Source organism: Sapajus apella, unplaced genomic scaffold, assembly GCF_009761245.1.
Source record: "Sapajus apella isolate SASKATOON/1434 unplaced genomic scaffold, GSC_monkey_1.0 scaffold81, whole genome shotgun sequence".
Taxonomy (NCBI): Eukaryota; Metazoa; Chordata; class Mammalia; order Primates; family Cebidae; genus Sapajus; species Sapajus apella.
The window spans coordinates 4,997,740-5,010,917 of NW_022437021.1; the positions used below are offsets into that span (position 1 = coordinate 4,997,740).

Consider the following 13,178-nt stretch of genomic DNA (forward strand, 5'->3'; position numbering starts at 1 on the left):
GCCTCAGCCTCCCAAGTAGCTGGGATTACAGGCACCTGCCACCATGTCTTGCTAATTTTTGTATTTTTAGTAGAGACGGGGTTTTGACATGTTGGCCAGGCTGGTCTCGAATTCCTAACCTCAGGTGATCCATCCACCTGGGCCTCCCAAAGTGCTGGGATTACAGGTGTGAGCCACTGGTCCTGGCTGATTTTGAAGTGTGAAAATATATACAGTTATTCATGCAAAAACATGTATAAAAGATAATTTAATTTGTAGTGTATTATCATTGTGCATGCTTAGTATTCTTTGGGTACCTCAGCTTCTCTTTGCAGTTGCATTTTGGTAATTAAATCCTTAAGAGATGAAATCATACTGAGGTAAGCTTTTCTCTCTTCTAGCCAAGATTCCGAAGCCTGCTGAATAGAATGGTCCTCTCCATCATTATAGGGCGACTCAGTGAGAGAAAGCACCTGCATGCCTTCATTATGGACAGCTCTCAGTAATCCCTAGAAGACAAAACCCAAAAGCCAGAATTATGACAACTTCTTCACGGACTGAAATATTAGACATACAGAGAGAAATAAATTTTAAGCAAGATAGCCTGTAGAGAGAAAACTCCAGGTGAACATTACTGAATACCTTCTTCCTGTGGAGTGGTAGCCCAACTCCAGTAGATGGCCTATGACTTTTCATAGCTCTCATCTCTAAGTTCCTTCTGTTTGGCTAACGTACTCTTCCTAGGTTTACTGATAAGCCACTGATTTGACCAAAAGAAATATATGGAATATAACTTCTACTCTTTGAGATTACTTTAAAAATTCTGGCAAATAAAAACATCAGGAATAAGAATTATTAAGAAAACAAGTCTTCATACATATCATCATTAAATCTATTACTTATCTGTGAAATATGGAAATAAAATAGATCTCTCAGGTTCCTTCCAGCTATGCAATTCTCTTCAGAAATGAACCCACCATATAACTTCTAATGAACTGCTATGTTCAACATGGAAACAACACTGGGTAAGTTAATAAAAGGTATCTATCTTTTAATACCTTTATTTTCTTTGGAAAGGAATCTATTGAACTTTCACCTTCTTCTCCTCGGCCTTCTGATACTGTGTCAAATCCCTGGCTGTGTGTGAGATAAATTCCCTGACCCCAGTCTGATCCAGAATCTAAAATAAAGAAAATCATTTGCTGTTAAAAAAAAAAAAAAAATCAACCCCTAGTCCGCAAAAAACCAGTACTTCTTAAATAAATACTAGAAACATTACAGATATTTATATAACTTACCACTGGAGCATATTTCTCTAGTTTGGTAAGCATCAGAATGTGTTAATTCAGGAATTGAGGATGCCTAATTAGAGGAAAAAAAACATGTTTTTTTGCTTTAAGAAAAATAGAATACAATGAATTATTTTGCTGGTTTCTAATGCTGTAAAGAAATCAATCAAATCTGTCACATCTTTCATAATAAATGAAACTATTCATGGTTTTTAACATGTCTGTTTCTTTGTGAATATTACAATAAGAAGAGACATTCATGAATTAAGAAATGATAACATGTTCCAAATCCACACAGGAACATCATACATTAACTCTACACAATGGAAACATTTAAAACATTTTAAACTAAAAATTCTTTAAATTTAAAACAGTTTAAAAACTATTAAAATTGTGATAGTATCATAAGGAAGAGACTGCCCCAAGTTTTTTTTATTTTCTCTTAAAAGCACACAATGTTGAAAAACACATATTATAAAAACCAAATACCTCTTTACTTCTCAGACACTGTACCACTGCCTTCAAGGTACCACATTCCTCTGTCAGCAACTGAACAGCAACAAAGTGTTCCCTCTTCAGGGTTTCAGTCTCTGAAATATGTCTAGATTCCATGTCCAAAATTTCAGCAGCATGTAGTTCTTGCATCTGCTCAATTTTTTCAGTAAACTGATTGATTATTTCAGTAACTTCTTCTGAGGAACATTCACTCTGTAAATCAATTTGTATTCCTGCATTTTTAACAAGAATTTGTGGAGTTTGATTGCTGCTATTGACCTTCAGAGTCCCATCTGTCTGGGATGCAATGCTCTTACTCAATTTTATAGGAAGTGGCTCGAACATGCAGATCTTTTCGTTTTCTTGTGCCTCAGTCTTATCTTCTTTTTCTAAAATGGACAATTTCTCTTTTGCCTCTGTGAGGTGATCCCTAACTTGGCTTAAGTCCTTTTGAAGAAATGCCATATTTGTTTCTTTTACCTAAAACATAATAAATAGAACAGTAGGGCATTCAGTTAAAATCTTTCCATATTAAGTGTAGAATTTAAAGGGGGTAGAAAGAGTGTAAATCATGATTATATGTTCATTTTCCTCAGAGTAGCAGGAAAAACATTTCAGAAACACTCATAGTTTACATATATATTTGTATGTATATAGGGTCATAGATTAATAGAGAAGTGAAATAATTCCATCAGCTTCTATTTTTGGTTCTCATGGAATATACGGTTCTCTTTAACAACTTTCTACTCTTTCATTAACAGAATGTAAATAAAAAGTATCCTCCTAACAAAGATTTCCAAGAAAATCAAGCAAGAAGATGTTGGTAAAGAAATTTATAACAATGAAAGTTTTCATCAAATCCAGAAAAGACTTTTTAATCTAGTTTTTAAGTTATGGAGCTTGCTTTATTTTTACAGAAGCGTATATACTTTGAAAAGAAATTAAGATAGGTAGAAGTCAGTAAAGTAAGGAGCTATGTTACTTATCTTACCAAAAGCTCTTCTTGAAGTTTTTCAGTCTTTTCTTTATAACTGTCAAGCTCTGCTTTGGTAGCCACTGATTCAGCTCTAAGAGCCTCAAGTTCATTCAAAAATCCACTTTCTTCATTGGTATGAAATAGCTTAGCAGTTGTCTGAATGACAGTGGAAAATACAAGAAACATATCATTTAAAAAATATATAGCTAAATTCAAGGCACTTATATATTCTAATAAAAATATCCAAGGAAATGACTGCCTATAGATAAACGGAGCTGCAACAAATTAAGGCTCTTTATAAAAAGAGAGAAGCTTTTTCAGAACCATCATCTTGTATTCTTGACAAAATGATTTCCTTCTTGAGAAAAGAATGATTTTCTGGGAATAAAAGGTAAATAATGTCATTCGTGTGCATCCTAAAAATTTATAAATTGTTAATGAAAATATTCTTTGTTATCATTCAAAAAGTTCTTCATATTTATATCACTTTCCTCAAAAGAAACCTAGTGCAATTAAGTTATTTCTTAGAACTCACACATGGAAAGTTACATTACTATTTTAGGCTGGGCATGGTGGCTCAGGCCTGTAATTCCAGCACTTTGGGAGGCTGAGAGAGGTAGATCACTTGAGGCCAGGAGTTCAAGGCCAGTCTGGCCAACATGGCGAAACCCTATCTCTACAAAAATTACAAAAATTAGCCAAGTGTGGTGGTGCATGCCTGTAGTCCCAGCTGCTCAGGAGGGAGAGGTTGCAGGTGAGCCAAGACTGTGCCACTACACTTCAACCTGGGCAACAGAGTAAGACTCTAATCTCCAAAAAAAAAGTCATATTACTATGTTAATTATTCATAACTTATAGTAACTTAGTTCCAACGAATGAGGAAAAAGCCAGAGGATTATTATTCTTTGCAAAATACATTATATAATTATAGAGTTGTGATTTATCAGTTAATCTCCTGGTGTTTAGAGAAGACTGAAGTCCTGCTACCCAAAGTTATAAATTTATAAGGTGAGAATCTGGAGGGAAGAAAAGTCCTTGTCCTATCCATCGTATGCTAAGAAATAACTGTGATTTCAGATCTTTACATAAGTAAACTTAAAGAGGTCAACTACGCATTTTTACTTAAAATGGATGAATTCTATTATCAGGTATAAAATTTGTAAAAGCTATTCAGGTGCAGTAGCCAATGCCTATAATCCTAACACTTTGGGAGGCCAAGGCAGGTGGATCACTTGAGGTCAGAAGTTTGAGACCAGGTTGGCCAACATGGCAAAAACTCTCTCTACTGAAAACAAAATACAAAAAAAATTTAGCTGGGCGTGATAGTGTGTGCCTGTAATCCCAGCTGCCTGGAAGGCTATGGCAGGAGAATCACTGGAATGCGGAAGGTGGAGGCTGCAGTGAGATGACATTGCACCACTGCACTCCAGCCTGGGTGATACAGTAAGGTTCTGTCTCAAAAAAAAAAAAAAAATTGTAAAAGTTAATGATATGTCACTTACACATTAATTAATTCAGTAGATACTATTAAATAATAGATTTTTTTCTGTAAAGTCTGCATTCTTTACATATTAAGTTTGCATTCTTTACATATTGACTTAATTTACATATTAAGTCAATCCTAATATATTTTAATACTTCTTATTACTTAAAAGGAATGTTAACATATAACATGCATATTAGAAGGAAGTTAAGAAAAAAATCCCCCAAGTCCTAAAGGAAATTTGCTAAAGTTAATGTTTCTTAGTTTCTTCTCACTGTTGCATTAAAATGATGATGTTAATGAAATAAACATCATATTTGAAGGCCACAAAATACAGTCTGTATCCATTATTTAATCGATAACAATATGACTACACAGTATTAACTTAAACCTGGCCTGAGGCTGTCTCTGTCTTGAGTTCCTATGTAAGGAACTGCAACCTAACTTAGGAGTATGTAAGCAAACTGAAAACCTAACCGGAGTATAATAAACAGCCAGGTCTTAGCTAATGACAAGCAGTCAACTGAGCAGACCATGTCCAAATAAGGCAAACACCTAGCTGTAACTAATCAAGGTATTTCTGTACTTTATTTGGTAGTTCTGTCTACAAATATTCACTGGCCACTGTTGCACAAAAGAGATTTGTGAAACTCTTCAGGTTCTGAGTGCTACCCAATTCATGAATCCTTCTTTGTTCAAATAAACTCCTGTAAATTTGGTTTGTCTAGTTTATCTTAAAACAAGAGTTTATTTTTTATAAGTGGTATATTTTTATTAAAAACCCCTTTTGTAAAAATTGCTAGGTGTAAACAGAACACCATATTTAGTAAATTCGTAATTATTTAAGTGAAAACAGTCAAATACAAAACTAACCTTGAGAACTTCAAAATCCTGAGGGCTTCTTTTCCTTTCTTTCCCTCCCTGTTTTTTTTCATTGCCCTCTAATAGCTTTTGTAGTTCTAGCAGCTTCTTTTCTTTTTCTAAAGCATTTTTTTCTGCAATTTCTACTTGTTCTTTTTCTAAAATCAAACTAGTACGCATTTCAACAACCTGGCTTTCTAATTCTGATATTCTCAAGGTTAATGCTGATACATTTGACACTGACTCATCTTCTCTTAGTTGATTTAAAGTCTGTACATTTGTTCTCTCAGGTTCTGATGAAATTCTTTGATTATCTTGACAGAACCTTGCATATTCCTGAACTGCCTCAAGTTGGATTTGACTCACAAGAGCAGCAGCCACTTTTTCTTCAAGTATTTTCTGTAGGTTTACAATCTTCTTTTGAAGCATTTCCATTTCAGACTGGCTTTGTTCTTGCATATCTTTTATTTGTTTATAGCACTGGGTAAGTTCTAAGTCCTTTGCACTAACAGTGCTCTCAAGTTGTAACAACCTTGTTTCCAAATTAATTATGGAACCTTTACCATTTTTTTCAAAAGATTTGAAATATGTCTGATTTTCTAGGGATTTAAGAGCATCCTCTGTAAGGACTACTTCCAGTTCAGGTTTGTCTTTGCTCAGATCATCTACAGCTGTGTTAAGAGTTTTCTCTGGTATACTTTGAGTGTTTTCCATACTTTCACGTTCTCTCTTTAAGCTGAATAATTCCTGTGTTAGCTGATTCATTTTAAAATTGGTTTCTTTAAGTACATTTTTTGTGAAGGTCATTTCTTCATTAGTGGTTTCTACTTGCTGTTCCAAGGCCAGCTTTTCAGCTATAACCATATCCAATTGATGTTTTAAACTATCTGCTTCTTCTGGGAGGGAATGAGCATCCACTGATGTCTTCTGTCCAATATTTGCCAATTCCTGTTGAAGTTTTTCAATCACTTCATTGAGCTGCTCTATTTCTTCTTCTCTATCTCTCTTCACACATTCTTGATCACTCATCAAACATTCTATTTGGGTTTCCAGATCTCTTATCAGTTCATTTTTTTCTTCAATAACCTATTAATGAAAAAGGTAACATACATAATATATATGTATTTACATTTTAAAAATTTTACTTTATTTTAGGGCAATACCTAAAAGAGATAATCACACACAAAAATAATATACTACTTCTCAGACATACTACCTTACTTTAATTTCATTATAGACCAATATCTCCCCCATCATATCAAACAAGGCTCAGGAAGTTCTGCTAAGTACAAAGTAACATAAGCTTTTAGTTGCGGATTCTCTATTAGGAAAATAGTCAGTATCAATACTTCTTATTTGAAAAGGATTAGGTGTGGAAATAAAGTCTACAATTGGTGGCACCAAAGGTAATTACGTTACTTAACTCATATTAAATAGAATATAATAGATTTGGTTAGAGTAATATGATAAAATCTAAGTCACAGAGCCTCTCTGAAAAACATTAAAATCCTTTGACAATATTAGGAGGGGAGAAAAAAATATATAAATTATTAAGCCAATGTGTCTTTGTTTTTTTTTTTTTTTGAGACAGGATCTCACTCTGTCATCCAGGCTGGAGTGCAGCGGCATGATCATGGCTCACTGCAGCTGGGACTACAAGTGTGTGCCACCACGTTCAGTTAACTTTTATATTTTTCGTAGAGACAAAGTTTCACCATGTTGCCCAGGCTGGTCTTGAACTCCTGGGCCCAAGCAATCCGCCCACATATTTGGCTTCCCAAAACATAAGGATTACAGGTATGAGCAACTGTGCCTGGCCACCAATGTGTCTTAATAAATTAAAATTAATGAGTTAAAAGAGAATTTAAAAAAAAATTAAATGGGAAGCAACATTATAACCATTTTGCCCTTTAAAACTCTGGTTCATATTAATTTCATAATCAATTTTAAATGAATATACCTTGTTATCTGTCGTAATTTTAAGTTGCTGCTGGAGTTTCATAATTTGTTCATTTAATTGGTCAATTTCTACCTCTTTTTCCTGTATTATTTGAGCAAATTTCCCAAATAGCACATGTTGGTCCTGAGTAGACATAGCATCAGATTCCTTTATGGCAAGTCCCAGTTTCTCCATGTCATCCTAGGAACAAAATAATCATCACAGTTGGATATATCATTACATGTCATTTTCAGAACATAATTACAAAAGATAATAGAGCCTATAATGTACAATGAATAAAACTAGAGATACCATATGGTTATTGTAAATCAATAATTCTTAAAATATTTTGATAACATAATCCTAAAATTTCCATTTATGATATTCAGATGTTCAGGTTGGGCTGAAAATAAGTTCTATGCAAATGTGTCTGCCTGTTAATGTCCCTCTATTAACTATTATTTAACAGCTAGATTTACTGAATGCTTAATAAAGCAATATAGGACTGAAACTATGAATTATTTATAGTTAAGAGTGTTTCTAAATTAATTACCTTAAATAATTTGTTTTCTTGTTCAAGTTCTTGCAGGCGGGTAGTAGATTCCTTTTTCTGTATTTCTAATTGCATATGTAGTTGCTGAACTTCTTCATTCTTATTTTCCAGTTCTTCTCTAAACTGTTCTAATTGCTCTTCTAAGTTTGTAATCTTTAATATGAAAATTATCGAAAGAGAAAAAATGTTTATACAAATGTTTATCAAGATAAAATGAAGAGTGCTATATTAGCTTTACAATGTATGTATGCCTAGAACATGGGTCATAAGAATAAAAGAATGTGGTTTTTCTAAGCCAGGAATAACCTGTGTTACCTGTGTGGTTCCTAGACATGTTCAAACTGGCCACCCTTAAACTATCCTATGCAAAGCAGAGAGCAAACCTTCTGAAGAAGAATAAAAGGAGCCATTTCCTACCTAAATATCTTCTCATGAAGCAGAAAAGTCAAAGAAGGAAGGGGAAGAGTCCATATAGTAAATCTTAGTTTATGTTACATTTAGTTGCTATTAAAAGGCCTAGAAAAGTTGTAGAATTGTTTGTGTTTTTAAGCCACCGTATAAGACTAACTCATTTTAGTCCACAAATATCTAATTAACTCATTAAAAGTTCTGGCTGCCATGTGGCTTGTTAAGCAGAAGGAAGCTGAGGTAGAAACTAAGACTAAGAGGCCGGACACGGTGGCTCACGCTTGTAGTCCCAGCACTTTGGGAGGCTGAGGCAGGTGGATCACGAAGTCAAGAGATCGAGACCATCCTGGTCAACATGGTGAAACCCTGTCTCTACTAAAAATACAAAACATTAGCTGGGTATGGTGGTGCAGGTACTCAGGAGGTTGAGGCAGGAGAATTAATTGAACCCAGGAGGCGGAGGTTGTGGTGAGCCGAGATCGTGCCATTGCACTCCAGCCTGGGTAACAAGAGCGAAACTCCGTCTCAAAAATAAAAAATAAAAAAAAGAAACTAAGACTAAGAGATCCTTAGGTCTGAATTACAAAAACCTTAGAGTAAACGAATTATACAGTTTCAAGAGAAAATTAGCTCCTATAGGTAGGACAACAGAAATTTATTTAATTATTTTGAGGATGGGATGGATTATCAACAATGGCAAAGCAACTGCTTTTTGATGGTTAGAGACTGAAACTAATGAATATTAAGAACTAGTTATTTTTATATTTAAAATTGGTTTTGACAGAGGATAGTAACATTCATTTAACTCACTAGTTTGTTGCTACTTAATACAAAGTGAATGAATAATTTCTAAATGTCTATTTGCCTCATGATCGAAATTGCTGATCAAAAAGTAAACAGGAGCATCTCTGTTATCTAAGACAACAGAGCCTGTCCTTGGGAGCACTTAGTGAAAAGTGGCTCAGAAAGCAGCCTATAAATAATTTACTGCTTTAGAAACTGAAGGAGGGCACTGCTGATTAAACACTAACAAATCACATAATGAGAACCATATCTGAACATTGCTAAGTCGTTAAAAATCAGTTAGCTTAGCATTTCTTAAACAGAAACAGTAAACAGTTTACTGCTAAACACTGTACAAAGTGCTTTTTATGTATTATTTCTTATGTAACAGGCTTATGAGATCTGTTCTATGAGTATCCCCATTTTAGAGATGAGGATGGGCATCACAGAGAGGAGGAATTTGTTTTGAGGCCACATAGCGAGTATGTGGAGAAGCCAGCTTTTGAACCTGAAGAGTTATCTCTGAATCTTCCACTCTAAACTATCACTTATCCTGCTTTGAATAACTAATGTCTAAGACTTACACTTAAAAAATTTTCTTTAACCCTGGTTATTAAACTCAGTAGACACTGAAATACATTTAATGACTGAACATAAATAATTATCAGGTTCTTGAAAATTGTAATGATTATATCTTCTTCAAAGTGTTCTAACATAGTATTTACAACTATCCTTACATTTCTACAACTACTTTGATGACAAGATATTATTTTAAAATAACACATAAGTAGTTATTTAAGTTCAAAATTGCCGCCCTACCTCACATGACATTTTTCTCAACTCTGTGATATGATGCCTTGCTATTCAAAGTGGGGTCTCGGGAGCGGTAGAGGTGGTATCATGTGGGACCATGCTGGGTGTGCAAAATGCCATGTCACTCCCCTTACTGTGTTTTATTTATTTTTATTTTTGACTAGTTTTTTTGTTTTACAGTAATCAGATAGGAAATGAACTCTATCATATATTCCTTCTTAATCTTTTTTTTTTTTTTTTTTTTTTGAGATGGAGTTTCTCTCTTGTTACCCAGGTGGGAGTGCAGTGGCGCGATCTCGGCTCACCACAACCTCCGCCTCCTGGGTTCAATTAATTCTCCTGCCTCAACCTCCTGAGTACCTGCACCACCATACCCAGCTAATGTTTTGTATTTTTAGTAGAGACGGGGTTTCACCATGTTGACCAGGATGGTCTCGATCTCTTGACCTCGTGATCCACCCGCCTTGGCCTCCCAAAGTGCTGGGATTACAGGCGTGAGCCACCGCGCCCGTCAATCTTTTTTTTTTTTTTTAATATACTTTTAAAAAATATACTTAAGTTTTGTGATACATGCCCAGAACATGCAGGTTTGTTACATAGGTGTGTATGTGCCATAGTGGTTTGCTGCACCCATCAACCTGTCATCTACATTAGGTATTTCTCCTAATGCTATCCTTTCTGTAGCCCTCGACCCCTGCAACAGGCCCCAGTGTGTGGTGTTCCCTGCCCTGTCTCCATGTGTTCTCATTGTTCAACTCCCACTTATAAGTGAGAACATGCAGTGTTTGGTTTTCTGTTCCTATGTTAGTTTGCTGAGAAGGATGATTTCCAGCTTCAACTATGTCCCTGCAAAGGACATGAACTCATCCTTTTTTATGATTGCATAGTATTCCATGATGTATATGTGCCACATTTTCTTTTATTTTTATTTATTTATTTTTGTACTTTAGGTTCTGGGGTACATGTGCACATCATGCAGGATTGTTGCACAGGTACATACGGTACATACATGGCAAAGTGGTTTGCTGCCTTCATCCCCTCATCACCTATATCTGGTATTTCTCCCCTCATTATCCCTCCCCACCCTCCCAACCCCTGCTGTCTCTCCCCTAGCCTCCCCCTACTGACCGCAGTGTGTGATGTTCCCCTCCCTGTGTCCAAGTGTTATAACTGTTCAACACCCACCTATGAGTGATAACATACAGTGTTTGGTTTTCTGTTTTCGTGTCAGTTTGCTGACAATGATGGTTTCCAGATTCATCCATGTCCCTATGAAGGACATGAACTCATCGTTTTTTATGGCTGTGTAGTATTCCATGGTGTATATGTGCCACATTTTCTTCATCCAGTCTATCGATGATGGACATTTGGGTTGGTTCCAGGTCTTTGTTATTGTAAACAGTGCCGCAATGAACATACGTGTGCATGTGTCTTTATAATAGAACAATTTATAATTCTTTGGTATATACCCAGTAATGGGATTGCAGGGTCAAATGGTATTTCTATTTCTAGGTCCTTGAGGAATCGCCATACTGCCTTCCACAATGGTTGCACTAATTTGCACTCCCACCAACAATGTAAAGTGTTCCTATTTCTCCACATCCTCTCCAGCACCTGTTGTCTCCAGATTTTTTAATGATCATCATTCTAACTGGTATGGGGTGGTATCTCAATGTGGTTTTGATTTGCATTTCTCTAATGACCAGTGATGATGAGCATTTTTTCATATGCTTATTGGCCTCATTGATGTCTTCTTTAGTAAAGTGTCTGTTCATATCCTTCACCCACTTTTGAAAGGGTTTGTTTATTTTCTTCTTGTAAATCTGTTTTAGTTCTTTGTAGATCTGGATATTAGCCCTTTGTCAGATGGGTAGATTGCAAAAATTTTTTTCCCATTCTGTTGGTTGCTGGTTCGCTCTAATGATTGTTTCCTTTGCTATACAGAAGCTCTGGAGTTTAATTAGATTCCATTTGTCTATTTTGGCTTTTGTTGCCATTGCTTTTGGTGTTTTAGCCATGAAGTCTCTGCCTATGCCTATGTCCTGAATGGTTCTGCCTACACTTTCTTCTAGGGTTTTTATGGTGTTAGGTTTTATGTTTAGATCTTTAATCTATCTGGAGTTAATTTTAGTGTACGGTATCAGGAAGGGGTCCAGTTTCTGCTTTCTGCACATGGCTAGCCAGTTTCCCAACATCATTTATTAAACAGGGAGTCCTTTACCTATTGCTTGTTTTTCTCAGGTTTGTCAAAGATCAGATGGTTGCAGATGTGTGGTGTTGCTTCTGAGGCCTCTGTTCTGTTCCACTGGTCTATATCTCTCTTACCAGTACCATGCTGTTTTCATTACTGTGGCCTTGTAGTATAGTTTGAAGTCAGGCAGCGTGATGTCTCCCGCTTTGTTCTTTTTGCTTAGGATTGTTTTGGCTATGTGGGCCCTCTTTCGGTTCCATATGAAGTTTGAAGTGGTTTTTTCCAGTTCTGTGAAGCAGGTTATTGGTAGCCTGATGGGGATAGCATTGAATCTATAAATTACTTTGGGCAGTATGGCCATTATCACAATGTTGATTCCTCCCAACCATGAGCATGGGATATTTTTCTATCTGTTTGTGTTCTCTCTTATTTCATTGAGAAGTGGTTTGTAGTTCTCCTTGAAGAGGTCTTTTACATCCTTTGTTAGTTGTATTCCTAGGTATTTTATTCTCTTTGTAGCAACTGTGAATGGGAATTCACTTTTGATTTGGCTCTCTTTAAGTCTGTTATTGGTGTATGGAAATGCTTGTGATTTCTGCATATTGATTTTGTATCCTGAGACTTTGCTGAAGTTGCTTATCAGTTTCAGGAGATTTTGGTCTGATGGGGTCTTCTAAATACACAATCATGTCATCTGTAAAAAGAGACAATTTGGCTTCCTCTTCTCCTAATTGAATACCCTTTATTTCTTTTTCTTGCCTGATTGCTCTGGCTAGAGCTTCCAATACTATATTGAATAGGAGTGGTGAGAGAGGGCATCCTTGTCTTGTGCCAGATTTCTTTTTTTTTTTTTTTTAAAGATGGGGTTTCACCATGTTGGTCAGGTTGGTCTTGAACTCCCGACCTCAGGTGATCTGCCGGCCTTGGCCTCCAAAGTGCTTGGATTATAGGCATTAGTGACCACGCCCAGCTGTCTTGTGCCAGATTTCAAAGGGAATGCTTCCAGTTTTGGCCCGTTCAGTATGATATTGGCTGTGGGTTTGTCGTAAATAGCTTTTATTATTTCGTGATACGTACCCTTCACACCTAGCTTATTGAGGGTTGTTTGCATAAAAGGCTGCTGAATTTTGTCAAAGGCCTTTTCTGCATCTATTGAGATAATCATGTGGTTTTTGTCTTTGGTTCTGTTTATGTGATGGATTATGCTTATGGACTTGCATATGTTGAACCAGCCTTGCATTCCCAGGATGAAGCCTACTTGATCATCATGAGTAAGCTTTTTAATTTGCTGTTGCATTCTGTTTGCCAGTATTTTATTGAAGATATTTGTGTCAATGTTCATCATGGATATTGGCCTGAAGTTTTCTTTTTCAGTTGCGTCTCTGCCTGGTTTTGGTATTAGGATGAT

At 35.9% G+C, this 13,178-nt stretch overlaps 1 protein-coding gene across 4 annotated transcripts in view; it reads right to left on the reverse strand.

Moving 5' to 3' along the window:
• AKAP9 (A-kinase anchoring protein 9) overlaps positions 1–13,178 on the reverse strand; it is a 167,869-nt gene that overhangs the window by 32,097 nt on the left and 122,594 nt on the right. For all 4 annotated transcript variants that reach the window (XM_032253055.1, XM_032253057.1, XM_032253058.1 and 1 more), the window contains 8 exons: positions 7,576–7,728; positions 7,044–7,223; positions 5,096–6,169; positions 2,755–2,895; positions 1,758–2,243; positions 1,278–1,341; positions 1,038–1,159; positions 297–488 (listed from right to left, as the gene is read on the reverse strand). In XM_032253055.1, coding sequence (XP_032108946.1) covers positions 297–488; positions 1,038–1,159; positions 1,278–1,341; positions 1,758–2,243; positions 2,755–2,895; positions 5,096–6,169; positions 7,044–7,223; positions 7,576–7,728 — 2,412 coding nt within the window. The remainder of the gene's footprint in view (positions 1–296; positions 489–1,037; positions 1,160–1,277; positions 1,342–1,757; positions 2,244–2,754; positions 2,896–5,095; positions 6,170–7,043; positions 7,224–7,575; positions 7,729–13,178) is intronic.